Source organism: Castanea sativa, chromosome 6 (assembly GCF_040712315.1).
Source record: "Castanea sativa cultivar Marrone di Chiusa Pesio chromosome 6, ASM4071231v1".
NCBI lineage: Eukaryota > Viridiplantae > Streptophyta > Magnoliopsida > Fagales > Fagaceae > Castanea > Castanea sativa.
The window spans coordinates 21,829,027-21,851,909 of NC_134018.1; the positions used below are offsets into that span (position 1 = coordinate 21,829,027).

The window sequence follows — 22,883 nt, forward strand, 5'->3', positions numbered from 1 at the left end:
CTGGTTTGCTATAAAGATGTATAACAAATATTCCAAAAAAAAACCTTAGCATCTTCCATTAAAGTTAGCACTCAAAATACTAACAAAGTTAAACAACCAATATCATCCAACTCTTAATATTTTGAGAATTTCTAAGTCTGAATATATGAATTCTTATATTAGCACAATGGTACATCAATTTATAGATTTGCTTCTCCAAATGTTTAACGCAAAGACAAATTTAAGGCCAGAATATACTAGATAAAATTAGTGAATAAAGCCCATATCATTTTGTTAAATAAATTGAAGTGGAAAATCATAAAAAAAAAAATTAAATAAATATAAAAGAAAAATTGAAGAGGAATTTTGCTTAGATTTAATTTATAAAAAAAAAAACTCTTTAATAAGGAAGATGGCGCAGACTATACGACTGCCATCATCATATATAGTCTTTATAATAATGCTAAGAAACTTAATGACATGACTCATGAGGCTAATTTTTAGCAATAATGGAGAAATTTTTAAAACTTCTGGGAGGCCAAGGCCCCCACAGTTGTAAGTAGTTCTGCACCTGTCACTAGATCCGTGAGCGTGAGGGTTATCACCAAATTCGGCGAAGATCTATTAAATTCTACGAGATCTATTCGCCAGACCTCATGCTAAAACTTGTCATTACAAAATGTGTGTCATTGGTCATTTATTAGTTCGTTCACCCAACCCAAGCAGGCCATGTTGTTCATCTCTTTTCAGCAGCTTGTCATTCAATTAAACCAAAACTGGGTTTTTTCTATTATCTTTCTCGGGGAGGCTTAGTTTAGCCCATTTGGTTCGCAGTGTAATTAAAAAAAGGGCAACAGCTTGGCTGGAGAGGCCACAGATCAAGCCAATCCACAAACCCTGTATGACATAAAATGCACACAAAGGAAACATTACAAAAATTTTGTAGCTGATTGTTTCTCAAATTTTGTACGTGTTTAACTGATGTGTAGATACTTTGTTCATAGTATCATGATATAAGCTCACCTTAGCTTGCAGATTCGTCTTAAATCCAAGGACGCATGCAATTGGTACACCAATGATATAGAAGGTCGCCAAGTTAACATAAACAGCCAAGTGCTGCCAACCACATCCTCTGGCCACCCCTGCAGTGTCAAAACCATTAGCCTTGAAACTGAAAATGTAAATTTGAAATGATGAGGGAGGTAGATAGAGCGTATTGTAGAAAATTGTATGATTCAGACCTGAAATTACACCTTGCACTGAATCAATGAATATTGAAATTGCAAGCAGAGGAGTCATTGAAGCAAATTCCTTAATGATTTCAGGGCTATCACTGAAGAAACTAGCCCATATATTGTGACCAAATGCAATAGCCAAAACAAGTGTGACCCCAACAAGCAGAGAGAGCTTTAGACTCACACCCATGGCATTCTTTGCCCGGTTGGGATGGCCTGCTCCCAACTCATTTGACACTCTTGTGCTGTCACAATAAGTTTAAATTTTTTCAATATTTGGAACATACAAGAGAAAAGACAAAGTTTTTCTCTAAATTAGTTTGAAGAATCTCTTCCAAGAAAATATGTGGCTATTAGAGACCATCCACACGTGCTTAATCACAGGCCTTGTTAAGTCTCACATGAGTATTAAAAAATTCATGTAATTAAAAGTACCTGTTGATGGTTATTTCAATCATGGCATAAATAGCGGGTTGGAGGAATTTTCCTTTTCAGTTTAGTCTACGGAAAAGGAAATGCAGAGCTTAAAAAGAATAAGACAACTTAAACGAAGGTATTATACAAACTAACCTTGCAGCAGCACTGAGACCATATGTGAACATGTAAGAGATAGCTTCTGTATTCACGCTGAAGTTTTAATCCAAAAAAGAATTATTAAAGCAAAAATATCAAGTCCGTAACTGATACAGCTAGGCAAAATGACCGTGAAGCTTCTTACCACATAGCAATCAATGAAGTGGTTGTTTCTGAGTTTTGCAACAATCCCGCTAAGAGAACCAGAATCTCGAAAGCCCAGTACTCCAAACTGACAAAATTTTCTAATTAGAGGACTTGTGAAATTTAGAAGGTCATGACTGTGCTTATGATACCATGTCTTAGGGCTCAACTTATGTACTGGGGTAATTTTGGTCATAATGCTAATTTCAGTATGGACCGGGTTCTTTTAGCCTGTCAGTTTGGAATTTCATTTAGCCAGATGGAATTAATTTCATGTATTCTCATATCAAAATAAGCTATGTCACAGCTTTTTAAAAAAAAAAAAAAAAACATAATCATCATGAATAGTGAACACAATAGGATTAAAAGCACACTTACCATACCATTGCTGCAGAAGGAAGGGCTAGTTTCAAGCTTGTAAGAATGTATTGGAATGATTCCAATGAAAATCCCTCCCATGTTTGCTCAAATTTCTTTGTACAAGTCACATACGAGGCCAACATAAGGACTGATAGCCATAATGAAACTGAAGCTGCCAATGGAGCTCCCACAAAACTGAGAGATGTCCAGTGTACTAAAGCATATGCAATGCCAATATGAATAACCAATGGTAGCCCTGTGAATATGACCAGGGGCCACAAAATAGATTGTGTCTGAAGAAACCTCAAGATGTTTTGCAGGAAGCCATATGCAAATAATCCAGGAATGAGAAACCTTATATAATGAGCGGCCGTCTTTGCAATCTCAGTTTCTTGATGAAGTAAGATTAGTATAGGTTCTGTATAGAACCAGATAATGGCTATGATGATAGAGAAGAGGAAGGATATGATACAAGAAGCTTGTAGATAAATCCCCAACAGTCTGTATACTTTTGCTCCAAATCCTTGTCCGCAAAGTGTCTCAAGTGATCCACTTAACCCAATCTAGAATGAAAAAACAAATAATTATAATGAAATAGTCAACTATGGAGCATCATTGAATAGTTAGCCTTCAATTTAGGCCTGTCCATGGTCGGTCCGGGTTGGGTTTGTGCCCAGCCTGGAACCGGCCCGACCACTTTGGGTGACAGGAAAACTGCCGAAAACCACCGTTCGGTTCGGTTTTGTTTCGGGTGGACAGAGTCAGTTTCGGTCGAAACCGATGGAGCAGCAATATGTCTTAACCATGAACCAGAATAACAAGTATGGCAGTGAATTTCTATCAAAATCTTCTTGGGCATTCCAGCAGGGTTCCTAACAAGTACGGACAGCAGGCTATCTCAAATCCTTAATTATCAGCTCCCAAGAGTGATAATACAGAAGGATGTTTCAACTCAGGAGATTAAAGCTGCTATGTTTTCTGATTTTCTCTTAGGAGTGAGAAGGGCCCTGTTCCTGATGGTTCTAATGCTCATTTCATCAAAAATATATGCCTAACTTATTCTTGGTGAAGTGGTGGAAATAACAAGCGTCCTATGTGTAAAAACAAGGCTGATATTCTCGAAGCTTATGTTTCTGTGGAGTGGGGATATATTCTTGATATGCTAGCTGCTATTGGTTAGCCCTCAAAGACGGTCAAAACTTGTATATTTACTCCAAAATGGTCTATGGCTTCAAATTGTGGTTTATTTGGATATTTTGAAGTTAGTAGGATTTCTATTTTGTATCAATTTTTTTTTTTAATTTATATTTTGAAGTTAAAAAGAGGTTGAGGCAAAAGGATCCTTTGTCCCTCTACCTCTTTGTACTAATTATAACGGTTTTCACAGGTTTCATATTGCAAAAAAGAGCAGGATGGAATGGTTTCATGTACCATCCTAAAAGTAACAAAAGTGTATCTGTTTCACCTATGTTTTGTTGATGACCAATTGATTTTTTATGCTGCTAACAAAGATTCTATTGAGGCTAATAATCAGTTTGTAGTAGAGTTCAAGGCACCGTTTGGTTTGGTAACTAATGTGGGTAAGTTTGAGGTCTCTTTCTCAGAGGTGTCAGCTGAAATTAAAGACTTGAGAGTGCCCTTGATTTCAAGGAAAACCAACTGTGGCACATTGTTGGCCTTTAGTTGATGGCATCAATAAGAATCAACTCTTGCAATGCTAAGTATTATAAATTAGTCAGAGCATTCCCATCAACAATTCTAAACCTGATTTACCATATAGCCTAATTTACCATCTCAAAACTTAATTTTATGACATAGCCTACCACTTTACAACATCCCTTTCATCAAAACTTCTATTTTTTGTTAACACTTCATTTAAATATTATTTCTTTATCATTTTTTATTCTTCCTCTCTCTTTCTCTGACTCTCTCTCCTCTGTGTCTCTCTTTCACAACCCAGCGCCGTCGGCCATCGTATTCAACCACCCATTTAACAACCACCACATCCACCCACCATCGCTGCAACCACAAACAATAGCAGGAAAAAAAAACCTTCCACATCCAAAGCCACAAAATCAAAGAATCATCCAAATCAAAGAATCACAAAATCACAACAAAGACCAAAAACCACCCTGATCAACCCACACCCATCTCTGAACTACCCCAATCAACCCACACCCAGCACCCAAAGCCACCCTGATCAACCCACGAACCCAACCACACCTAGCATCGCATCCCGGCCACACCCAAGGCCCACGAACTCGAGATGCAGAGAGAAAGGGAACAAAGAGGCGGAGAGAAAATGAAAGAAAGAGTAAGAAGGAGTGGACGGAGAGCACAAGAGACAGTGAAAAGGAAAGGAGTGGATGGAGAGCATGAGATCGGCGGCGGCATGTGGGTATGGAGATAGCGCAGAGATCGGAGGGTAATCGGAGAGAGTATGTGGGTATGGAGGGCTTGCCTCTGAGAGAGACACCAGAAGGAGAGAGGGGCGAAGAGCACAAGAGAGAGTGAAAAGGAAAGTGAAAAGGAAGAAAGAAAAAATTAAAAAAATGAGAGCGCATGGAAGAGAGAGAGAGAGAAATTAATAAAAAAATGATAATATTGTGCTCCAATGTGGTCTAAAAAATGAGAGCGCAATATAGCAGTATTGCAAATTATTTAGTATATACAATCTTTGATGGAGCAAGCTTTTAAGTTATAAATGCTAAAAAAAAAATTTTTAAAAACAACTTCGAATGAGTCCCACCACTTTTTGTTTAAAAAAATACTGGTTTTAAATTGGTTTTCCAAACAGGCTCATATGCACTCAAGATCAGCTGGTGCAGAGAGTTCTATTCGAGATTGTCTTGTACAAAAGAAGAACATTAAGGATACCAATATTCAAAGCAGAATTCTTTGTACCCTTTGGATCATCATCCCGTACTCTGTGTTTGATTTTAGCTGTTAGTCTAGCCCTTTTTTGTGTTAGTATTTGCTAGTGCCTAGTGGGTCAGCTTTGGCTGCAGGTATAGTTTTGTTTCCTTCTGTGTGTTTTCTTGTTTTGTCTGCTCATGCAACTGTACCACAGTGCTTTGATCATGAAATACTTTCATTATTCATTAAAATAAATTTAAAGGTAAGAATAATGTCTCTTCAATGGTATGTATGATCACCCTTCTCATTTGGTCTTAATCATTCACATGGTAGACTAAACACTATCATGAACTCAATACTTTTAAGACTACATTAAATGTATATTGCTAAAATTATAGTTAAATAATTAGGTTTTCTATTTTCTAGTTACTTAAATTTTTAAGAAAATCCATAATTTATTATATATTATTCAAGGTTGGTATCAAAGGACTATTAAATTTTTAAAAAAATCGATAATTTATTATATATTATTCGAGGTTGGCATCGAAGGACTAAAAAACAAGAAATATAGCTCCAGTCATGTGGACCTTCAGTTTTTTAATCATGTTATAGGTCACGTTTATGGCTTTATGCATACTGTTGCTATTGAATTTTTTTATTCCTGGTCATATGTGGAGTGTAGTGGAGTGGTTGCATGGATTGTCAATACGGCCCTTTCACAATCATCACTGTCATATTTGAAAGCAATTACGTGGAAAAACAGAATGTTCAGACAGAGAAAACCACTCTATAAAACAAAACCAAAAACAATAAGGCAACAAACTATTCCTCCTGCTACTTCTGCTCTCCCACTGAGTCTTATTCCTCCACAAGAATATAAGCATGGAATTCCAAATCCTATGTGTATTTATTGGGGTTTGATACTTATTTGTACCCCTGAGACAATATCATATAATACAAGCAACAAGATTGATATATACTGCAAAAAAATGTGTGGCAGTAGTATCCATTTAAATATTTCTTGGGGAAGCTACCTAATTTGTATCAGCTTAGCAAGAATGAGACACTACAAATGTTTCATTACTATTCTCTGAACTTCTTGCTTAATTTTCTGAACAGATGGGGGTTTATTACTCTCTTTGAAATCTTTGAAGGTATAATATGAAGCTGCTTAATTTAAGATTTTAAGAAAATGAAGGAAAACTAGATAAATGAAAGAAATGAAAGACATGAACATGATAGAAAGAGTTACCATGACAGCGAGGCCTGTGACAACTGCCCACGAGTTTGCAAGAGTCGCACCGGCAAGCTCGAGCTCACCAAGGTGGCCGGCGAACATGACAGATATTAAGGTTATTAAGTAGCAGAAAACATTGGTGAGAATCATTGGTAGGGAAAACAACAATTGGGTCTTGGCCTCTTCCACATCCAACACATTCTTACAACACCCTTTATTTGTTTCTTCTTCTTCTTCTTCTTCTTCTTCATTGTGATGATGATCACTGGCCTCTAACAAGGGTGTAGCACTATCTGAACTTGTGTTTCGTGACATATTTGGTTTAAGAATTTTTGTTTTTCTTCTGCTCCCCTTCTCCAAGTAATCTTCTTAAATACATGTCAGTCTTACTAGGATTTTGACGCGGTCATGTGGCCCAATCCAATAAACGAAGTAATGGACAATAAACAAATCACTGATTTTCACAATGATTAAAATATTGAGGGAGACACGAAACTAGGAAAGACAAATAAATTAATTTTCGATACTTTATCTGACAGCTGTGCTGATTTTCTTATCCAAAGGAAAATCCCGTGGTGCCACTCGATCCGGAAGTTGTTTTTTTTTTTTTTTTTTTTTTTAATTAATGAAACGTTGGTGCAATGTGAGATTTTTTTTCAATGAAAAAATTAAAAAAAAAAATTCATTTTGTTGACTATAACATGGTGCTCTGTACCTATCCTTTATTTGGGAGGAAACAATGAAAAATCTCTAATTAAGGCTTATAGAGATTGATCAAACTTACTTTTTATTGAGAAATAATTTAGAAATACTTTATAACTGCAAAGATAGGTGTAACTTAATTGACATTTTTTAATATTTCTAATAAAAATTTTCAAGATTCAATTATTCAAATCTCCTTCTCCATATTAATTTAATTAAAAAAAATCAATAGAGTTGAAAAATGCATGTGGCTATAAGGAAAACCATTATTAAAAGACACCAGTCACTAACCCATGTGATGCACAAAAACTATTGACTCTGGAAAAAAATGATAAAATATTTAACTTCTATACTTTTCTATAGTTTAGAAGTGTTATCTAACATCGAACATTATTGAGTTGCAAGTGCATAGTTACCGAAACCTATAAAGTAATTTACAATTCTTAAATTAATAAAGGAAAACTCTCAATAGTTATTTATACACACACACTGAAAACTAATATAAACTACAAATATATAAATAAAGACCATGATATGAGGAAGACACACCAAGTTTCAAATTTGAATAGCAATATGACTTTTTTGTAGTAATAACAATATGAACAATTCAAAACATGGAATAATATCAAAATTATAATGCCTAATTCCATTATCTTTTATGTTGAATCCAAAAAAATAATTAATTGAAATTAATCCAAAAAAATAATTAATCAATCAAAAATCATAGTTTTTAATAAGAAAACAAAAAATCAAATGAACCTAAATAAAAAGCATTTAAGATGGAGAATTAAGATCAACCTATTGAGACGTAAATGCCAAAAACTTCAAGATTTAAAACTTCATAATTTATAGAATCCCCAAATTTTACTTTAAAACCAAACCAAATTCAACAAATTTATATAACATACCAAATAAAAATTTATCGTTCCCTAGGCTAGAAGACATAAGTTGCAATTTTGATTTTTTTCCAAAAAATAGAGATGTTTTATCTGCCATGTACAATATAAAAAAATAATTAGTAGAAATTTTAACCCAAAAACCAAACCCACGAATACAATGCCAATATAAATATGAAAATTAACCCAAATACTCAAAAGAAAACCAATTCTAAACATAACAAAAGAATAAGATAGAAAGAAAATCTCAGGCACATATAAAAGCAAATAAAAAATTTGATATAAAAGATAAAATTCATTAATAACAATGATGATGCAAAAAATCAACAGTTGAGCTCCTCGTCGTAACGGATGGACGATGCTGTGAATGAAGTCGTCTCTGTGGATGAGAAACTTGCAAAAGGAACTGGTTGGAAGAGTAACACGTCGGTGTGGCGTCAGCCAAACTGCCTCTGATGCTTAAGTTAGTAAGGGAGAAAGATTCTAGAGAGAAAATGAGTAGAGAGTGGTTTCATAGAGTGTTTATGTGTAATTAGGTGTACCTTAGGTTTTTGTTCTCTTCTCTCTTATAGTTGTGTGCCTCATGAATGGGCAATGATGTGCTGTATTTATCTTCAACGGCTAGTGCATTACAGAATCTTTGTTTGGAGGCCACAACTCATTCTCTGACCATTGGTCCATCAGTTACGTTTTGTCATCAATGATCGCAATAAATGCGCAGTGTCTTCTCTGGGTGAATGACGACCTCCGTATAATGACAACCATAAATTTCTGGTTCATCAGCTGCCCCTTTGTTCGTTATCTTGTCTTTTAGACGAGATAAAAACAAATTTGTTTAACGCTTCGTATTCCGTGTGCTGCGCATTTATGACGATTTGATATTTGGGTGGTTGAGCCCACGTGTACTGCTAGGATGTGTTCGACGTGCAAACATGTCTCGATTTTCCCGTGTGAGTTTTGGCCACTTGTTTGGCATTTTTCCCTTCTCTTTCCTTTCTTCTGTGTTTTTCCTTATTCAGTTCTCCGTTTTAGGGTTTGTTTCTCCTCTGAGCTTCCTTTCTCTGTTCTACGTTTCTTGGTAAGTCCTACATGTTTCTTCTTCTTTTCTGATTCTTCCATGGTAGACTATTTTGCTATTAGAGCAGATTGTCCTTCCATAGCCTTCTTTTTAGCCCATTTAGGTAGTTTACTTGAGTTTGTAGAGGGAGGTGTCTTGAAGGGATCAATTCTTTCGTGGGAAAGGACTTTCTGTATACTTTTGTTCTTTCTTCCTTGTTCCCTTTAGTTTCCCATTCTGCTGAGGTAGCTAGATTGTTGAGGATGTCTGAGGTAAGGTCAAGTGACTTGGAGACGGGGTTATCCTCGTTTGATGATCGTGTAATCTCAGAGGCCACTTTTGTTTTTACCCCCTATAAGGCCTGGAACATATCGTGTTCTCTCTTTGAGAAGGATGAGAAATCGATTAGGGATAGATTTCAGTTCCCTGATTCTATAAAAATTAGGATCTCAAGTGACAAAGAAAGAGCTTGTCACTCATATGCTGATGAGGTTTGTTTCTACGAGGCCGATTTTCAAAATTTTGTTCAAGGGTTTTGGCGACTCATTTTGGCGACTTGTTCATAGGTCATTTGAGTAGCGAAAATCACGTGTTTTGTACAAATAAGGTTAAATCTCAAACAGTTTTCCCTCACATCACGTGCACACCCTTTTTCTTCTTCGCCTCTCCCTCTCCCAAAACCCCCCATTGACACTCACAAAACCTCCATTTTCTTCTTCAATCCTTCATCAATTTTCAAGAAAATGTATGGATTTTCTCTTATTTTCACTCTATTTCAAGTTGCTAGCCCTAGGTTTCTTGGATTGTGTGTTTATGTTGAGATATTGAAATATGGTTGTTGAATATGGATTTTTTGATGTTTTTATGAGTATGATATATGGGTTTTGTTGGTATAATGTTTATTTTACATGTTTTACATGTTTGTTCTTCATTTTTATGCATTGTGCTATGTTTTGTGTTGGGTTGTGCATACCATGTTCATGATAAAATATTTTGGATTCTATTGAGTTCAAAGATTGTGGAGATGATCATGTTTCTATGATTTTGAAACATCAAATGATTATGTGTTTTCACACTTTGCCCTAATTTGCACACTTTTGCATATGATGCACGCATACACCCTTTTGACATGTTGAGTGAATAATGCCAATGATACTATCATGTTGTGATGATTAGGATATTCACATGTTATTTGCTTTTGAATTTCTTTTTAAATTTCAGTTTTTAGGGTTTTTAATTCAAATTTTATGTTTTGGTACCAACTTGTAACTAATCAAGTTTATTATCAGATTTTGTGCTCTGATTTGTGTTATTTGCTGCTCTGTTTTGCAGATGGCTCCACGAAAAACCACTGCTCAACGTGGTGACAAGAGGAAACGCGAGGATGATGCCCGGTTTTTCTCCAACCAACATTTTGAGTGATACAACCATCACTTTAAGAAGGCTTCAATCATTCAAGAGCGATTTGTGGATCTTGTTGACCTTACTTCATCCTAAGCTGTTTTGAAGAAAGAGGTTGGGAAAAGTTTCTTGGTGATCTCCATGAGGTTTATGAACCACTGATTAAGGAATTCTATGCCAATGCCATAATTAGAAACGATTACATCGACTGTTGGGTTAGAGGCCTTGAATTCACTCTTGAAATGGGAGACATTGATGGTGTTCTTGGACATGAAGACCTAGATCATGATGACTTCACTCCCTTCAAGGACAGGATGCTCTCTATAAAGACGATTCAATCCCGTATTGGTGGTGCTAGGGAAGGAAAATGCCTCAATACAACCACATTCCCTTCGGATTTGAGATGCCTTACATACATCATGTTGTTCAACCTTTCTCCGATAAGGAAGTTGACCGCCATCAACAATGCTAGAGCCATCTTCCTCATAGAGCTTCGTGAGAGAACCTACATTGACATCAGTGCTCATGCATTCACCATCATTTCCAAAGCAACAAGGACAACCTCAAGGCCAAAGCTTGTTCTCCCTAGTTTGATTATGAGAATCGTCCATGAAAAAGGTGTGCAAACTCCACAGGACATAAGCCTTATGAGTGTGCCTCCTTCCATTAACACTCAAACAATCCTAAGGAGTAGAGTTCATCTTTCGGGTGATGAGGAAGCAGATGATCTTGAACAAGCACCTCCTGCAGACACCGAGACTGAAGCAGAAGGACAACCACTTTCTTCAAGAAGAGGTGGGGGTCGAGGAAGGAGTAGAGCTTTCTTCATTAGTGCCTCTAGATGCTTTTCAGATCATTCTTGAGAGGATTGATGGCTTAAGGGATGTCCAAACTGAGTACTCCAACAGGCTTACAACCATCCAAGACAAATCAACTTGCTCACAACCAAATTTGATAGCTTCAGGAACCAGACATATCCCTTTGGCCATTTCGGTCAAAAAGGGAGAGTAGTAAAGAGTAGCTCTTAAGGGTGAACCTTATCTTGAGGGGAAGAACTTTTTATAAGTTTTTATAGCTATTATGTTTTTTTGTGGTTTTATGGGTTTTCATGGCACTTATTTTAGTACTTTATGGTTTTAGTACTTTAATTTTTAAGTACTCTATGACTTTAGTACTTGGTTTTTAAAATACTTGGATATTGTGTGTTATGGATGCTTGAATGTTTTAGTTATTTAAACTGTGTTTTTGATTTATTCCTTTGTTTTGTAGCTATTTAGTACTTTTAGATTTTGTTTTGCATTATCTTTAGTACTCTTGTGCCTTTGTTGGATCTTGTATCCTTGATACAATTAACTTGGTGTTCTTGCATCGGTTGAGTGTTGGACATGCAAATGATACTTTGCATTGAGTTTATTAGCATACATGTCCGGATGTTAATTCACCGTGGGAATGTTCATTGTGGTCACTATTTATAATGATTTTTCTTGTTTGGTCAAGCTATGTTTAATTGTCATATTCATTATTGCTTGATCGCATTGTGCTTGCTCTATATGCATTTCAAGATTTCTGCTTACAATGAACTTTTTGTGATATTGTTTTCAGAAAAAATTTGTTTGTACGGTTCAAGAGCTTCATAGAATCTAGAGTTAGGTGTGAGTGAGTTTTGGTAACTGTTCCCAACTTATAAATTTTAAGTCTAGAGTTTGTTTTAGGGTTTTGTCATGGAATAGCCAAAGGGGGAGATTATAAGGTTGAATTTATTTAACCATGTGTTGGCTTTATTCCGTGCCAAATTTGCTTATATTTCAGAAATTAGATACCATATATTTATGTGGAAATCATGTAAGAGTTGTGTGTGAAAGAGTGTGAAGAATTCAAGTGTGTGTGCATTCAAGAGGATTCTCGCGATTGGAACTCGAGAGTGACTCGTGACTGATGACTCGCCAAAATGCCACACATGTAAAGCATGCAGGAAACTGAAGGGTCACGATAGCTAGAGCACTACTGGACAAAAAAGGATAGTCTGGCCAGTTAGTTATTTCGCGACTGAAACTCGTGACTTGTCCCAGTCGCGAGTGAGTCGCCAGAACGTCCTGTTTTGCAGAAAAATGACTTTTCACATTCCTCACATATCCTACTATAAATACTCTTATACCCACAAAATGTAGAGAGCTTCTAGAGAGAATTTTGAGAGAGAAATCCTAGAGAAAAACAAGATTGACTCATCCACAATCTTAGACATTTGATTCTCCAAATTCTTCTACTCTCACCCTCTCCCTTGACATACCCTTGAGAGGATACTTAGCCAAATCCTTATCTCACCATATCCATATTAGTGAGAAGGTTATTTGGTGCTTAGGAAGCAGTTCAGAGAGGATCAATTCATTTGGCTAATGTAATGGGCTTATTGCGGGATTCGGAAAGCTAGAAAAGACAGCTAGAACTGACCTTGTTGGAGCAAGAAGCTTGGAGGGCTTAGGTGCATTGAGTAGATTAGGCTTGGAGGGTATATTGCTATTCATGTATCTTAAATTTATACTTTAGTGGATCATTTTACCGCTTGGAGTGTGGCGGAGAGGTTTTTCACCGAGTTCTTCAGTTTTCTCTTCGATAACATGTGTCGGTATTATCTTTGTGTTTGCATCTCTCTAACCCTTACTCTTGCATTTTAATTGCTATTGTGTTGTGATTAATTATGGTTTAGAGTAGTTTATTTATTTGGGTATTGCTTGTACTTATCATTTCGCACATTTATTGTTTGAGTATAAGCTTGTGTTGGTAATTTTGAAATTGGGGGTTTAAACATTCACTAGTGTTTTATACACCAAGTGAGCTTTCAAATCTATTCTTGCAAATAAAGTTACAATCAATTAAAACTTTTGATTGAATCTGCAAGTGGAGTGTCTAAATTTGAATCTGTTTTTTATTTGTTATTTGTAAGTGGGGGTTGGGGCATGCATGTGCCAATCAGTCAATTAGTAATTAATAAATCTTAACACTAAAAGATAATTAAAAAAATTAGATAAGTAGTGATTCTAAACTTTAAAAAAAAAAAAAAAAAGAGATAAGGGGCATGACATGGGACATGGGAGTGATTGAGTGAAGACAAAACAAATATTAACACAACAAAAATTTTCTTAATAAAAATATAAAGACTAATAGTTGTTAAAGTTTAGTTGAATTGTTAAATAAAGTTACAATTAATTTATACTTTTGAATGAATCTGCGAGTGGAATGGTTGAATTTGAATATGTTTTTAATTTGCTATTTGTTAAGTGGGGATTGGGGCCTAGGCCAGTCAATCAGTCAATTGTTAGTAAATGTAACACTTAAAAAAATTAAACAATTAGACAATGGGTGATTCTAAATAAATAAATAAATAAAAATTGGATGCGGGGGGGGGGGGGGGGGATAGACACAACAAAAAATTTTCTAATAGAATTACAAAGACCAATAGTTGTCAAAGTTGAGCTGAATTGTTAAATACAAGAATTGTACAAAGCAGAGACATAAACTAATTAATAAAAATATCATAGGCAATAATAATTAAAGTTGAGATAGAAATATCACTCTAGCCAAAGTTGTATTTTTATTTTATTTTTAGTTGAGATAGAAATATCACTCTAGTTTAGTCTAAGTGTATATGTATGTGAAACTCTCTCCTAAAGACTTGAATCCCGACTCTTACCTCCCACCCCACAAAAACTTGTACTTACGATTTCTTCGTTTCCTCACTAGATGTGTCAAAGAAGTCATATTACTATTGCAGTTTGCATGTAAAATGTTTGCATTTGCACAAAAGAGATTTAACACCAATCATATGCATCAATTCTTTGTGGACTGTTGGAGGATTTCCTATAGTTTGAACTCGGAAGGCCACAAATCAAGAGTTTAGTTTTGTTATGACACTTCATTTTTGTGCTTAGGAAATAGAGGGGCTTTTATTTATTATTATTTAAAAATCTTCGTTCTCTTGGAAGTTTTTGTTTTTTACTATATCGGTTTTCCCCCTTCTAATTTGCATCAGTATAAAGTAGAATTGCTTAGTATATTATTATTATTATTATTATTATTATTATTATTATTATTATTATTATTATTATTATTATTATTATTATTATTATTATTATTATTATTATTATTATTATTATTATTATATATTGATTTTAGAATAAGTTTAATTTTTGTGTTTAAGCAATTGAGAGATGTAATGGAGGAGATTTAGGAATTGGCTTTTGCAGTTATATATAGTAATGGTAAAAGATATTGATTGATGGGGGCATAAACAAAGGGATTTTTGAATCCTCTGTCACAAATGCAAAAACAAAACTCGTTATAGGCGAGTGTCACATATTATATTTACACAATTATATATAACCATATTTGTTACTATATGACAAAATTGTCACAAAACTTGTTGTATGCATAAATTGTTCTCTTTACATATATTATTATTATTGTGTTTTATAACTGACTAACTCCATGACAAGCCACTCATTTACACCTACACCATGAATCAATTAAACGACTCCATGGTCTAACCCAAAAATAGGTGGGCCTCTTAACTCCCATTTGTTTTCCAACGTAAATATATTGCTATAAAATGCAAAGACTCCCACAAAACAAAACCCCACACATCACAATTTATAATTAAAGGCTACAGAGTACAAAGAAGCAGAGCGCAAATGGGTTCAACCAAAGTGGTAGTCTTGCTCCTCATTGCCATGGTTGTGATATTTGCTGCTTGTGTTGAGTTTGGGGAAGCTTATTATGCGTATGATTTTCAATGCTATAAGGCTTGCCTTCCTAGGCGGTGCCTGCCAAACTTTGGCTATTACAGATGTAATATATATTGCCAAGGTCTTTGTGGTGCTGGACCTCATTAAGGATGGCTAGACCAACAAGAAGCTATATCGGGGAGTGTTTGTGTCTGTGAGTTTAACATATATGAAAATGATCAGACATTACACTTACGTCGTAAACTACTTATTATGCCTTGTGTGGGGATAAAATGGTCAAAATATGCCTTTGGGCCTTGGGCCTAATTTGGTGGTGTAAGCCTGTCCGAGAAGAGCCTTTGGGGGCCACAAGCTAGCTTTTGCTGGAAAGGTTGGTGGTGTTGTCCGAGGAGGGCATCTCCTCAGCGGAGTCTAGTAAAAATTGAATGACACGTCATGGTGTTTGGTGAGAGAATTCTGGAAGGTTTGGTGGGTAAAGATATGTACCATATGGTTACAGGAAAGAAAAATATACAAGGCTGATCAAGGGAAAAGCTGCTACCACCGCATTAAAAGACCCTGCACCTACCTCCCTGACCGCATTAATGGAGAAATGACCTCTAAACAGTAATATTCAGCCTTCCAGCTATTGTTTGAAAACTTCAAGAATGTGATGGATGAGACAAGTATCTATTTGGAAGATCTGTGCTACACGTGAATGAGAAAGGGAAGAAGAAGATGGATATAAGAGGACGAGGGAGGAAGAGAGAAAAAGAGGACAGAGAAAGAACTTCATTTGTAATCTCTTGCTTAAAGAAAGAAAAGTAATACAAGTGGTCCTCAGCTTACGTCCGAGGAGAGTTTTTTGGTTATATTCATCCATCGACTGCATAGATAGCGGCAATCTAGCCAATTTACCATTTGTCCAGTATCCATAAATCTAGGTTTCAAGCCCATACTCTATAAATTTCATTGTATAAGGCTCTTTGGGCCTGAGTCCATCTAGTGATTGGACTGGGTACAAATTGTGCACTTACAATTGGCGCCGTCTATGGGGAACCTTGTGTTAAAGGGACTGGAACACGATGGTCGGCTCAGGTCCGCATCATGCAGAGTCTCAGGGATCCCAGCGTGAGGATCAGTTCCAACGTCTCGAGTGAGAAAGGGAACGAGAGGGTAGTGTACACACGGTGCGCACCGGAGGGAGTCGTTCACGTGGTGGAAGTAGGGTCCTCCATGAAAATGATGCCAAGGTCATGTAGAAGGAGATTGACCACCTTAGGAAGAAGTTACGCCGTGCGAAACGGAGGAGGACACCTTCCCCTTCTAATTCTTCTTCTGAGGGCTCCCAAGGCAGTAGTTACAGGCCAAGGTCCAGAATTCCTCCTAGTGAAACCTTCTCTTATGAGGAGGACGAACTTCATGATTGTGGGGATAAGAAGTCTTACTCTAGGGGCTTGGGAAACGATACTATGAGTAGGGCGTTGCACCAGATCTCCAAGTCTCCTTTCACACATAGGATCGAAAGATAAGAGCTTCCATGACGGTTTGCTCAGCCCACATTCACCATATATAATGGCAGAACAGATCCAGTGGAACACGTGAGTCATTTCAATTAGAGAATAGCGGTACACTCTAAGAACGAAACCTTAATGTGCAAGATCTTCCCCTCTAGCTTGGAACCCGTTGCGATGAGATGGTTTAATGGCCTCAAGGCAGGTTCCATCGATTCCTTCATGGAGCTTACCAGAGCATTTGGGTCTCGATTCATTACATGCAGTAGAGTTCCTCGGCCTTTAGACTCGTTGCTGTCCATGGCTATGAGGGAGGGAGAGACCTTGAAAACGTATTCTGATAGATACTGGGAGATATTTAATGAAATTGATGGCGATTTTGATGAAGTGGCGATTAACACTTTCAAAGTGAGCCTCCCAATTGATCACGACTTAAGGAAATCTTTGACCAAAAAGCCTGTACGGAGCGTACGTCGGCTCATAGATCGTATTGACGAGTACAAACGAGTCGAGGAAGATTAGCAACGGGGTAAAGGAAAGGCGAAGGTTATCTCTCAAGAGAGGAGGGATTTCAAGTCGGATAGGTACAATAATAGCAGGCCGAGGAGAGATTTCGCTGGGCAGTCTAGTTCAGCCATCCCTCAGGCAGTCAACACCGTATTCCGAGAACCAGTACATCAGTTGCTGGAGAAGATCCGGAAGGAACCATACTTCAAATGCCCAACCAAGATGGCCGGAGATCCTACGAAACGGAATTAAAACCTCCTTTGCCAATACCACTAGGACGTAGGTCATACCACCGAGAATTGCCGGACACTGTGGAACCATTTGGAGTAGTTGGTTAGTGAAGGAAAATTGAAGCAATATTTGTATCAAACCAATGGACAAGAAAGCCATTCAAATTCAAACAATCAAAGGAACAACTCGTCCCGGCCTCCCTTGGGGACGATTAATGTCATCTTCGCTGCTCTTGGAAGGACCGACTCATGTCCTACCAGGGTGATGTTTGTGTCACATGTCCTCGCCAAGGAGTCTGGCTCGAAGCCGAAGAGGATTAAAGGGAGTGCTCCACCTATTTTGGGCTTCTCGGACGAAGATAAGGTTGGGGCGATTCAACCGCATGACGATGCCCTGGTGGTTACACTAAGGATAGGGGTTATGATGTAAGGAGAGTCATGGTTGATCAGGGTAGTGGTGCGGATATTATGTACCTTGATTTGTTTAAGGGGCTTAATCTAAAGTTGGAGGATCTCACTCTTTATGACTCGCCGCTGATAAGTTTTGAAGGGAAGGCGGTCATACCAAAAGGACAAATTCATCTGCCTGTGCAAACAGGCCCAAAAACGGTGGATGTGGATTTTATTGTAGTTAACGCTTATTCTCCATACACGACCATCGTAGCCAAGCCTTGGCTGCATGCTTTGGGTGCTGTATCTTCAACGTTGCATGTCAAGGTGAAGTTCCCTTCAAGGGAACAGATCAAAGAAATTCTCGGAAGTCAATCAGTGGCTAGACAATGTATATCGACTGCGATATTGCATCAGGCTGAATCTAGATCCTTGGCTACTGAGGACTTATAGAAATTAACGCCTCTGGATGCGCCCAGTGAGGTGACAGCAGAGGAGGCAACATGTGAAGAGCTGGAGAAATTTCTTATAGGTGATCATCCTGAAATGTTCTTTCAAGTGGGTGTCCGGTTGCCACATCAGGAGAAGATGGAATTAGTAATGTTTTCAAAAAACAATACCGACGTATTTGCATGGGATGCTTATGAGGCCCTAGGGGTTGATCTAAGCTTCATTTGCCATCATTTGAATGTCAATCCTGTCATTGTTCCGAGGAGGCAGCCACCTCGGTGTTCCTCTAGGGAGCATGCAGAGGCTGTCAAAGAAGAGGTGCTCAAGCTCAAAAGGGCTGGGGCTATTAAAGAAGTTTTCTACCCAAAATGGTTGGCGCACACAGTTGTAGTAAAAAAGAAGAACGGGAAGTAGAGAGTATGTGTGGACTTCACAGACCTGAACAAAGCCTGTCCCAAAGACTCGTTTCCAATGCCTCGCATAGATCAGTTAGTGGATGCTATAGTTGGACATCCTCGGATGAGTTTTCTGGACGCTTTTTAATGCTATCACCAAATACCTTTGACACTGGAGGACCAGGAAAAGACAGCCTTCATTACTCCTACGGGAAATTATCACTATAAGGTGATGCCATTTTGTTTGAAAAACGTGGAGGCTACCTATCAAAGGATGATGACTAGGATGTTCGAGTCTCAGCTCGGAAAGACTATTGAGGTATATGTGGATGACATGGTAGTGAAAAGCAAGACGGTACCTAGGCACGTGAAAGATTTGGATGACACTTTCCAAACGCTCAGGAAGTACAAGTTACACCTAATGCCTCTAAGTGCTCTTTTGGGGTGGGCTTTGGTAAATTCCTAGGCTACATAGTGACTCATAGAGGAATAGAAGTAAATTCGGCGCAAGTTAGAGCAATCCATGGCCTACAACCACCTCGGAATCCAAAGGAAGTTCAGAAATTAACTAGGATGACTGCTACTCTCAGCAGGTTCATCTCTCGATCCGCTGATAGGTGCAGACCTTTCTTCCAGTTGTTGAATAGATGGAAGGGATTTGAATGGACCGAGGAATGTGCTTTGGCTTTTCAACAACTTAAAGAGTACCTTTCTCGACCACCCATCATGTCTCGGCTAGAGGTCGATGAAGTCCTATTTGCGTATATAGCTGTGGCCATCCATGCTGTTAGTTTGGTTTTGATACGGGACGATGTTGGTATATAGAGACCTGTTTATTATGTGAGCAAATCTTTGCATGAAGCTGAGGTGCGTTATTTGCCATTGGAGAAGGCGATTTTGGCCATAGTACATACTACGCGTAAGCTTCCTCACTATTTCCAATCCTACACAGTTGTTGTTTTGACTCAGCTCCCTCTTAAGTTGGTGTTGCGAAGTGCTGATTACTCAGGTAGGATAGCAAAATGGGAACTATCCTAGGGGCTTTTGATATCAAGTATATGCCTCACACCTCTGTGAAGGGCCAGGTCCTTGCCAATTTGGTGGCAGAATTTGCTGAGCCCTCATTAGAAGAAAGTGTAAAGGGGCTACACATGGATGGAAAATCATTTGGCATGATCATGTGCAAAGAGCTCCCTGTTTGGAAAGTGTACGTTGATGGGGTGGCGAACCAGAGAGGGTCAGGTGTTGAACTTGTGCTTGTGTCTCCAGAGGAGCTTACTTTCGAGAAATCATTGAGATTAGGGTTCTCGGCCACTAATAATGAGGCTGAGTATGAAACTGTTTTGGTTGGGCTAGGTATGGTTCAAAAAATGGGCGGAAAATCAATTCAAACATTTTCGGACTCTTAGTTAGTCGTGGGCCAAGTGATAGGGACACTAGAGGCAAGAGATTTAAGAATGCAATAATATTTGACCAAGATTACATACTTACGATCCAAGTTTGATTCTTTTATCCTAACGTATGTTTCTAGGAGTGCCAACACGCATGCGGATTCATTAGCCACGCTTGCAACATCCTCGGCTCAAGGTCTGCCTAGGGTCATCCTTATGGAAGACTTATTGAAACCTACTCGGACGTCTGTTGATGCTGTCCATATTCATCAAGTTAGGCTTGGCCCTAGTTGGATGGACCCTATAACATCCTTTCTCAAGAGCGATGTCCTGCCCGAGGATAGATCTGAGGCAGATAAAGTTCGTAGAAAGGCGCCCCAGTTCTGGTTGTTCGAGGATCAGAAGTTATATAAACGCTCCTTTTCTGGGCCATACTTGTTGTGCGTACACCCTGAAGCCACAGAGTCACTGTTGGAGGAATTGCATGAAGGGATTTGTGGAAGTCATACAGGAGGGAGGTCTTTAGCTCATAGAGCTCTGACCCAAGGATATTGGTGGCCCAATATGCAGAGAGAAGCTCAGGATTACGCTAGAAAATGTGACCAATGCCAGAGATTTGCTCCTAACATCCACCAACCCGGTGGTGTACTTAACCCTCTATCTAGTTCGTGGCCGTTCGTGCAATGGGGATTGGATATAGTGGGGCCCTTCCCAAAGGCTGTGGGGAATAATAGATGGTTACTCGTAGGGACCGATTACTTTACCAAATGGGTTGAAGCAGAGCCTTTGTCAAACATTAGGGATGTGGATGCAAAGAAGTTTGTTTGGAAGAACATCGTTACAAGGTTTGGAGTACCTCATACACTTATTTCAGATAATGGCTTGTAGTTTGATAGCAAAGCTTTCAGAAAATACTGTGGTGATATGGGTATCACGAATAGATACTCCACTCCAGATTATCCTTAGGGAAATGGGCAGGCCGAGGCTGTTAACAAGGTGATAGTAAATGGACTGAAGAAGAGGCTGGATGATGCAAAAGGAAGGTGGGTGGAAGAATTACCACATGTTCTGTGGACGTATTGGACTACACCACGAAGGTCCACAGGAGAAACGCCTTTCTCCATGACCTATGGGGCCGAAGCCGTGATCCCTTTGGAAATTGGGTTTCCGATGTTGAGGAAAAGCTCTTTTAGCCTAGAAAATAATGATAGTTTGTTAGAGAAAAGCCTGGATCTGGTTAAGAAACGGCGAGAAGCCATCATGGTTCAACTGGTTTATTATCAGCAAAAGCTCAAACGAGGATATGATGCTCACGTGAAACTAAGGCCACTTGTGCTTGGTGATTTGGTCTTGAGGAAAGTCATAGGTACCTCTAAGAATCCAGCGTGGGGAAAGCTAGTACCTACAAACAGAAACTTGGTCATGCATGGTCCTCAAACCACATACCTCATGGAAATTGATATCTTATTGAACGTTAAACAGAACCTTAGTTACGTCGAGTCCTCGGGCCTTCTACTTTGGGAAAATTAACATTTCGATTCATTATTCTAAGTATCAAACAGAAACTTGGTCATGCATGGTCCTCGAACCACATACCTCGTGAAAATTGATATCTTATTGAATGTTAAACAGAACCTTAGTTACGTCAGGTCCTCGGGCCTTCTACTTTGGGGAAATTAACATTTCGATTCATTATTCTAAGTATAAAACAGAAACTTGGTCATGCATGGTCCTCGAACACATACCTCGTGAAAATTGATATATTATTGAATGTTAAACAGAACCTTAGTTACGTCGGGTCCTCGGGCCTTCTACTTTGGGGAAATTAACATTTCTTTTCATAATTCTAAGTATCAAACAGAAACTTGGTTATGGGTGGCTCCTCAGATTACATACCTCGTGAAAATTGACATATTGATAAACCATGGTAAGTTTAACGGTTTATTTTATGCCCCAAACTAAATACTAAATTAAGTCTTAAACTGTATTTCTCTTGTTTAAATGTAGAAATATTCATTCATACTTGACTGTATGTTGTTGTACTTCATATATTACAGTTTCGATACATAATTTATCTGTTGATGATTAAAATTGATAAAGTGAATGTACTTTTATGTGGGGTTATTGATGACTGAGGCGTTGTAAAGGCTTCACCGTACATTGGAATATTGAGTTAATTGTTCCATGCATGTAATTTACATTAAGGTGAAGGAAATTAGTATTTCACTATCGGAAATAAAAAGAGCAATCTTTCAAATTTCTCATTAATTCTATCAAGGGGTACATTGGAAATGAAACTCTGAAATAAAAAGATCAAGATAAAAGTCCAAGTACAAAAAATTATTACATAAAGAAAAGGGTCCTAACTGGCCTATGCCTTAAGTTTTGGTGGGGGGGTCCTGCTTGGACTTGCTGGCAGCTTCTTTTATTTTGTCCCCCTCCTCGGTTTGCTTGAGCTTCGCTTCGAACGAGGTTTGGACTTGTTTTCCTTTGTCTTTTGCTACTGGTGGAGGAACATTTGGCTCGGCATCCTTGCTTAGACGCTTCTCAGCTTTGTCACCTTGTCCCTTCTCTTTGTCAGAACCAGCAGGTTCTTTAGGAGTTGGAATGCATTCTTGAATGGTGGATGGCTATGTTAAAGGCACTGTCTCGGGGGTAGGTGTGACAGGAGGAAGTTCTTTGAACACTTGGACGTCCTAGGGAATCCAAATGTTCTCAGGTTTCCTTAGTTCAGAAGTTGTGGGGATTCCTGCCACATTTAGGGCTTCTGCCCACACTTGTTGGCAATACTCCCTACATAACTCTATCAACTCCTCTGTCAGTCGGGTTTCTGTCGCCTCGACCCCTT

General features: G+C 38.2%; 2 protein-coding genes across 2 annotated transcripts; one reads left to right on the top strand and one right to left on the bottom strand.

Annotated features, from left to right (window-relative positions):
* Positions 1-332: 332 nt before the first annotated feature.
* Positions 333-6,739, bottom strand: LOC142638630 (protein DETOXIFICATION 19-like). Its single transcript, XM_075812677.1, has 7 exons — positions 6,400-6,739; positions 2,310-2,854; positions 1,933-2,019; positions 1,785-1,841; positions 1,221-1,459; positions 1,003-1,121; positions 333-876 (listed from the first exon to the last, which is right to left on the bottom strand). Exons 1-7 carry the CDS (start codon positions 6,697-6,699, stop codon positions 745-747), a joined length of 1,479 nt encoding a protein of 492 aa, XP_075668792.1. The 5' UTR covers positions 6,700-6,739; the 3' UTR covers positions 333-744.
* Positions 6,740-17,847: 11,108 nt separating this feature from the next.
* LOC142639647 (uncharacterized) lies at positions 17,848-18,252 on the top strand. Its single transcript, XM_075813795.1, has one exon. It carries the CDS (start codon positions 17,848-17,850, stop codon positions 18,250-18,252), a length of 405 nt encoding a protein of 134 aa, XP_075669910.1.
* The last annotated feature ends 4,631 nt before the right edge of the window (positions 18,253-22,883 follow it).

Bases quoted from the DNA above. Each gene is read 5' to 3' on its own strand.
- LOC142638630 (XM_075812677.1), bottom strand. From the start codon at position 6,699: ATGTCACGAAACACAAGTTCAGATAGTGCTACACCCTTGTTAGAGGCC. The intron at 1,842-1,932 runs GTAAGAAGCTTC...TTAAAACTTCAG, and splicing joins ACTTCATTGATTGCTATGTG to CGTGAATACAGAAGCTATCT. The intron at 1,122-1,220 runs GTCTGAATCATA...TTGACACTGCAG, and splicing joins AGTGCAAGGTGTAATTTCAG to GGGTGGCCAGAGGATGTGGT.
- LOC142639647 (XM_075813795.1), top strand. From the start codon at position 17,848: ATGGTTGATCAGGGTAGTGGTGCGGATATTATGTACCTTGATTTGTTT.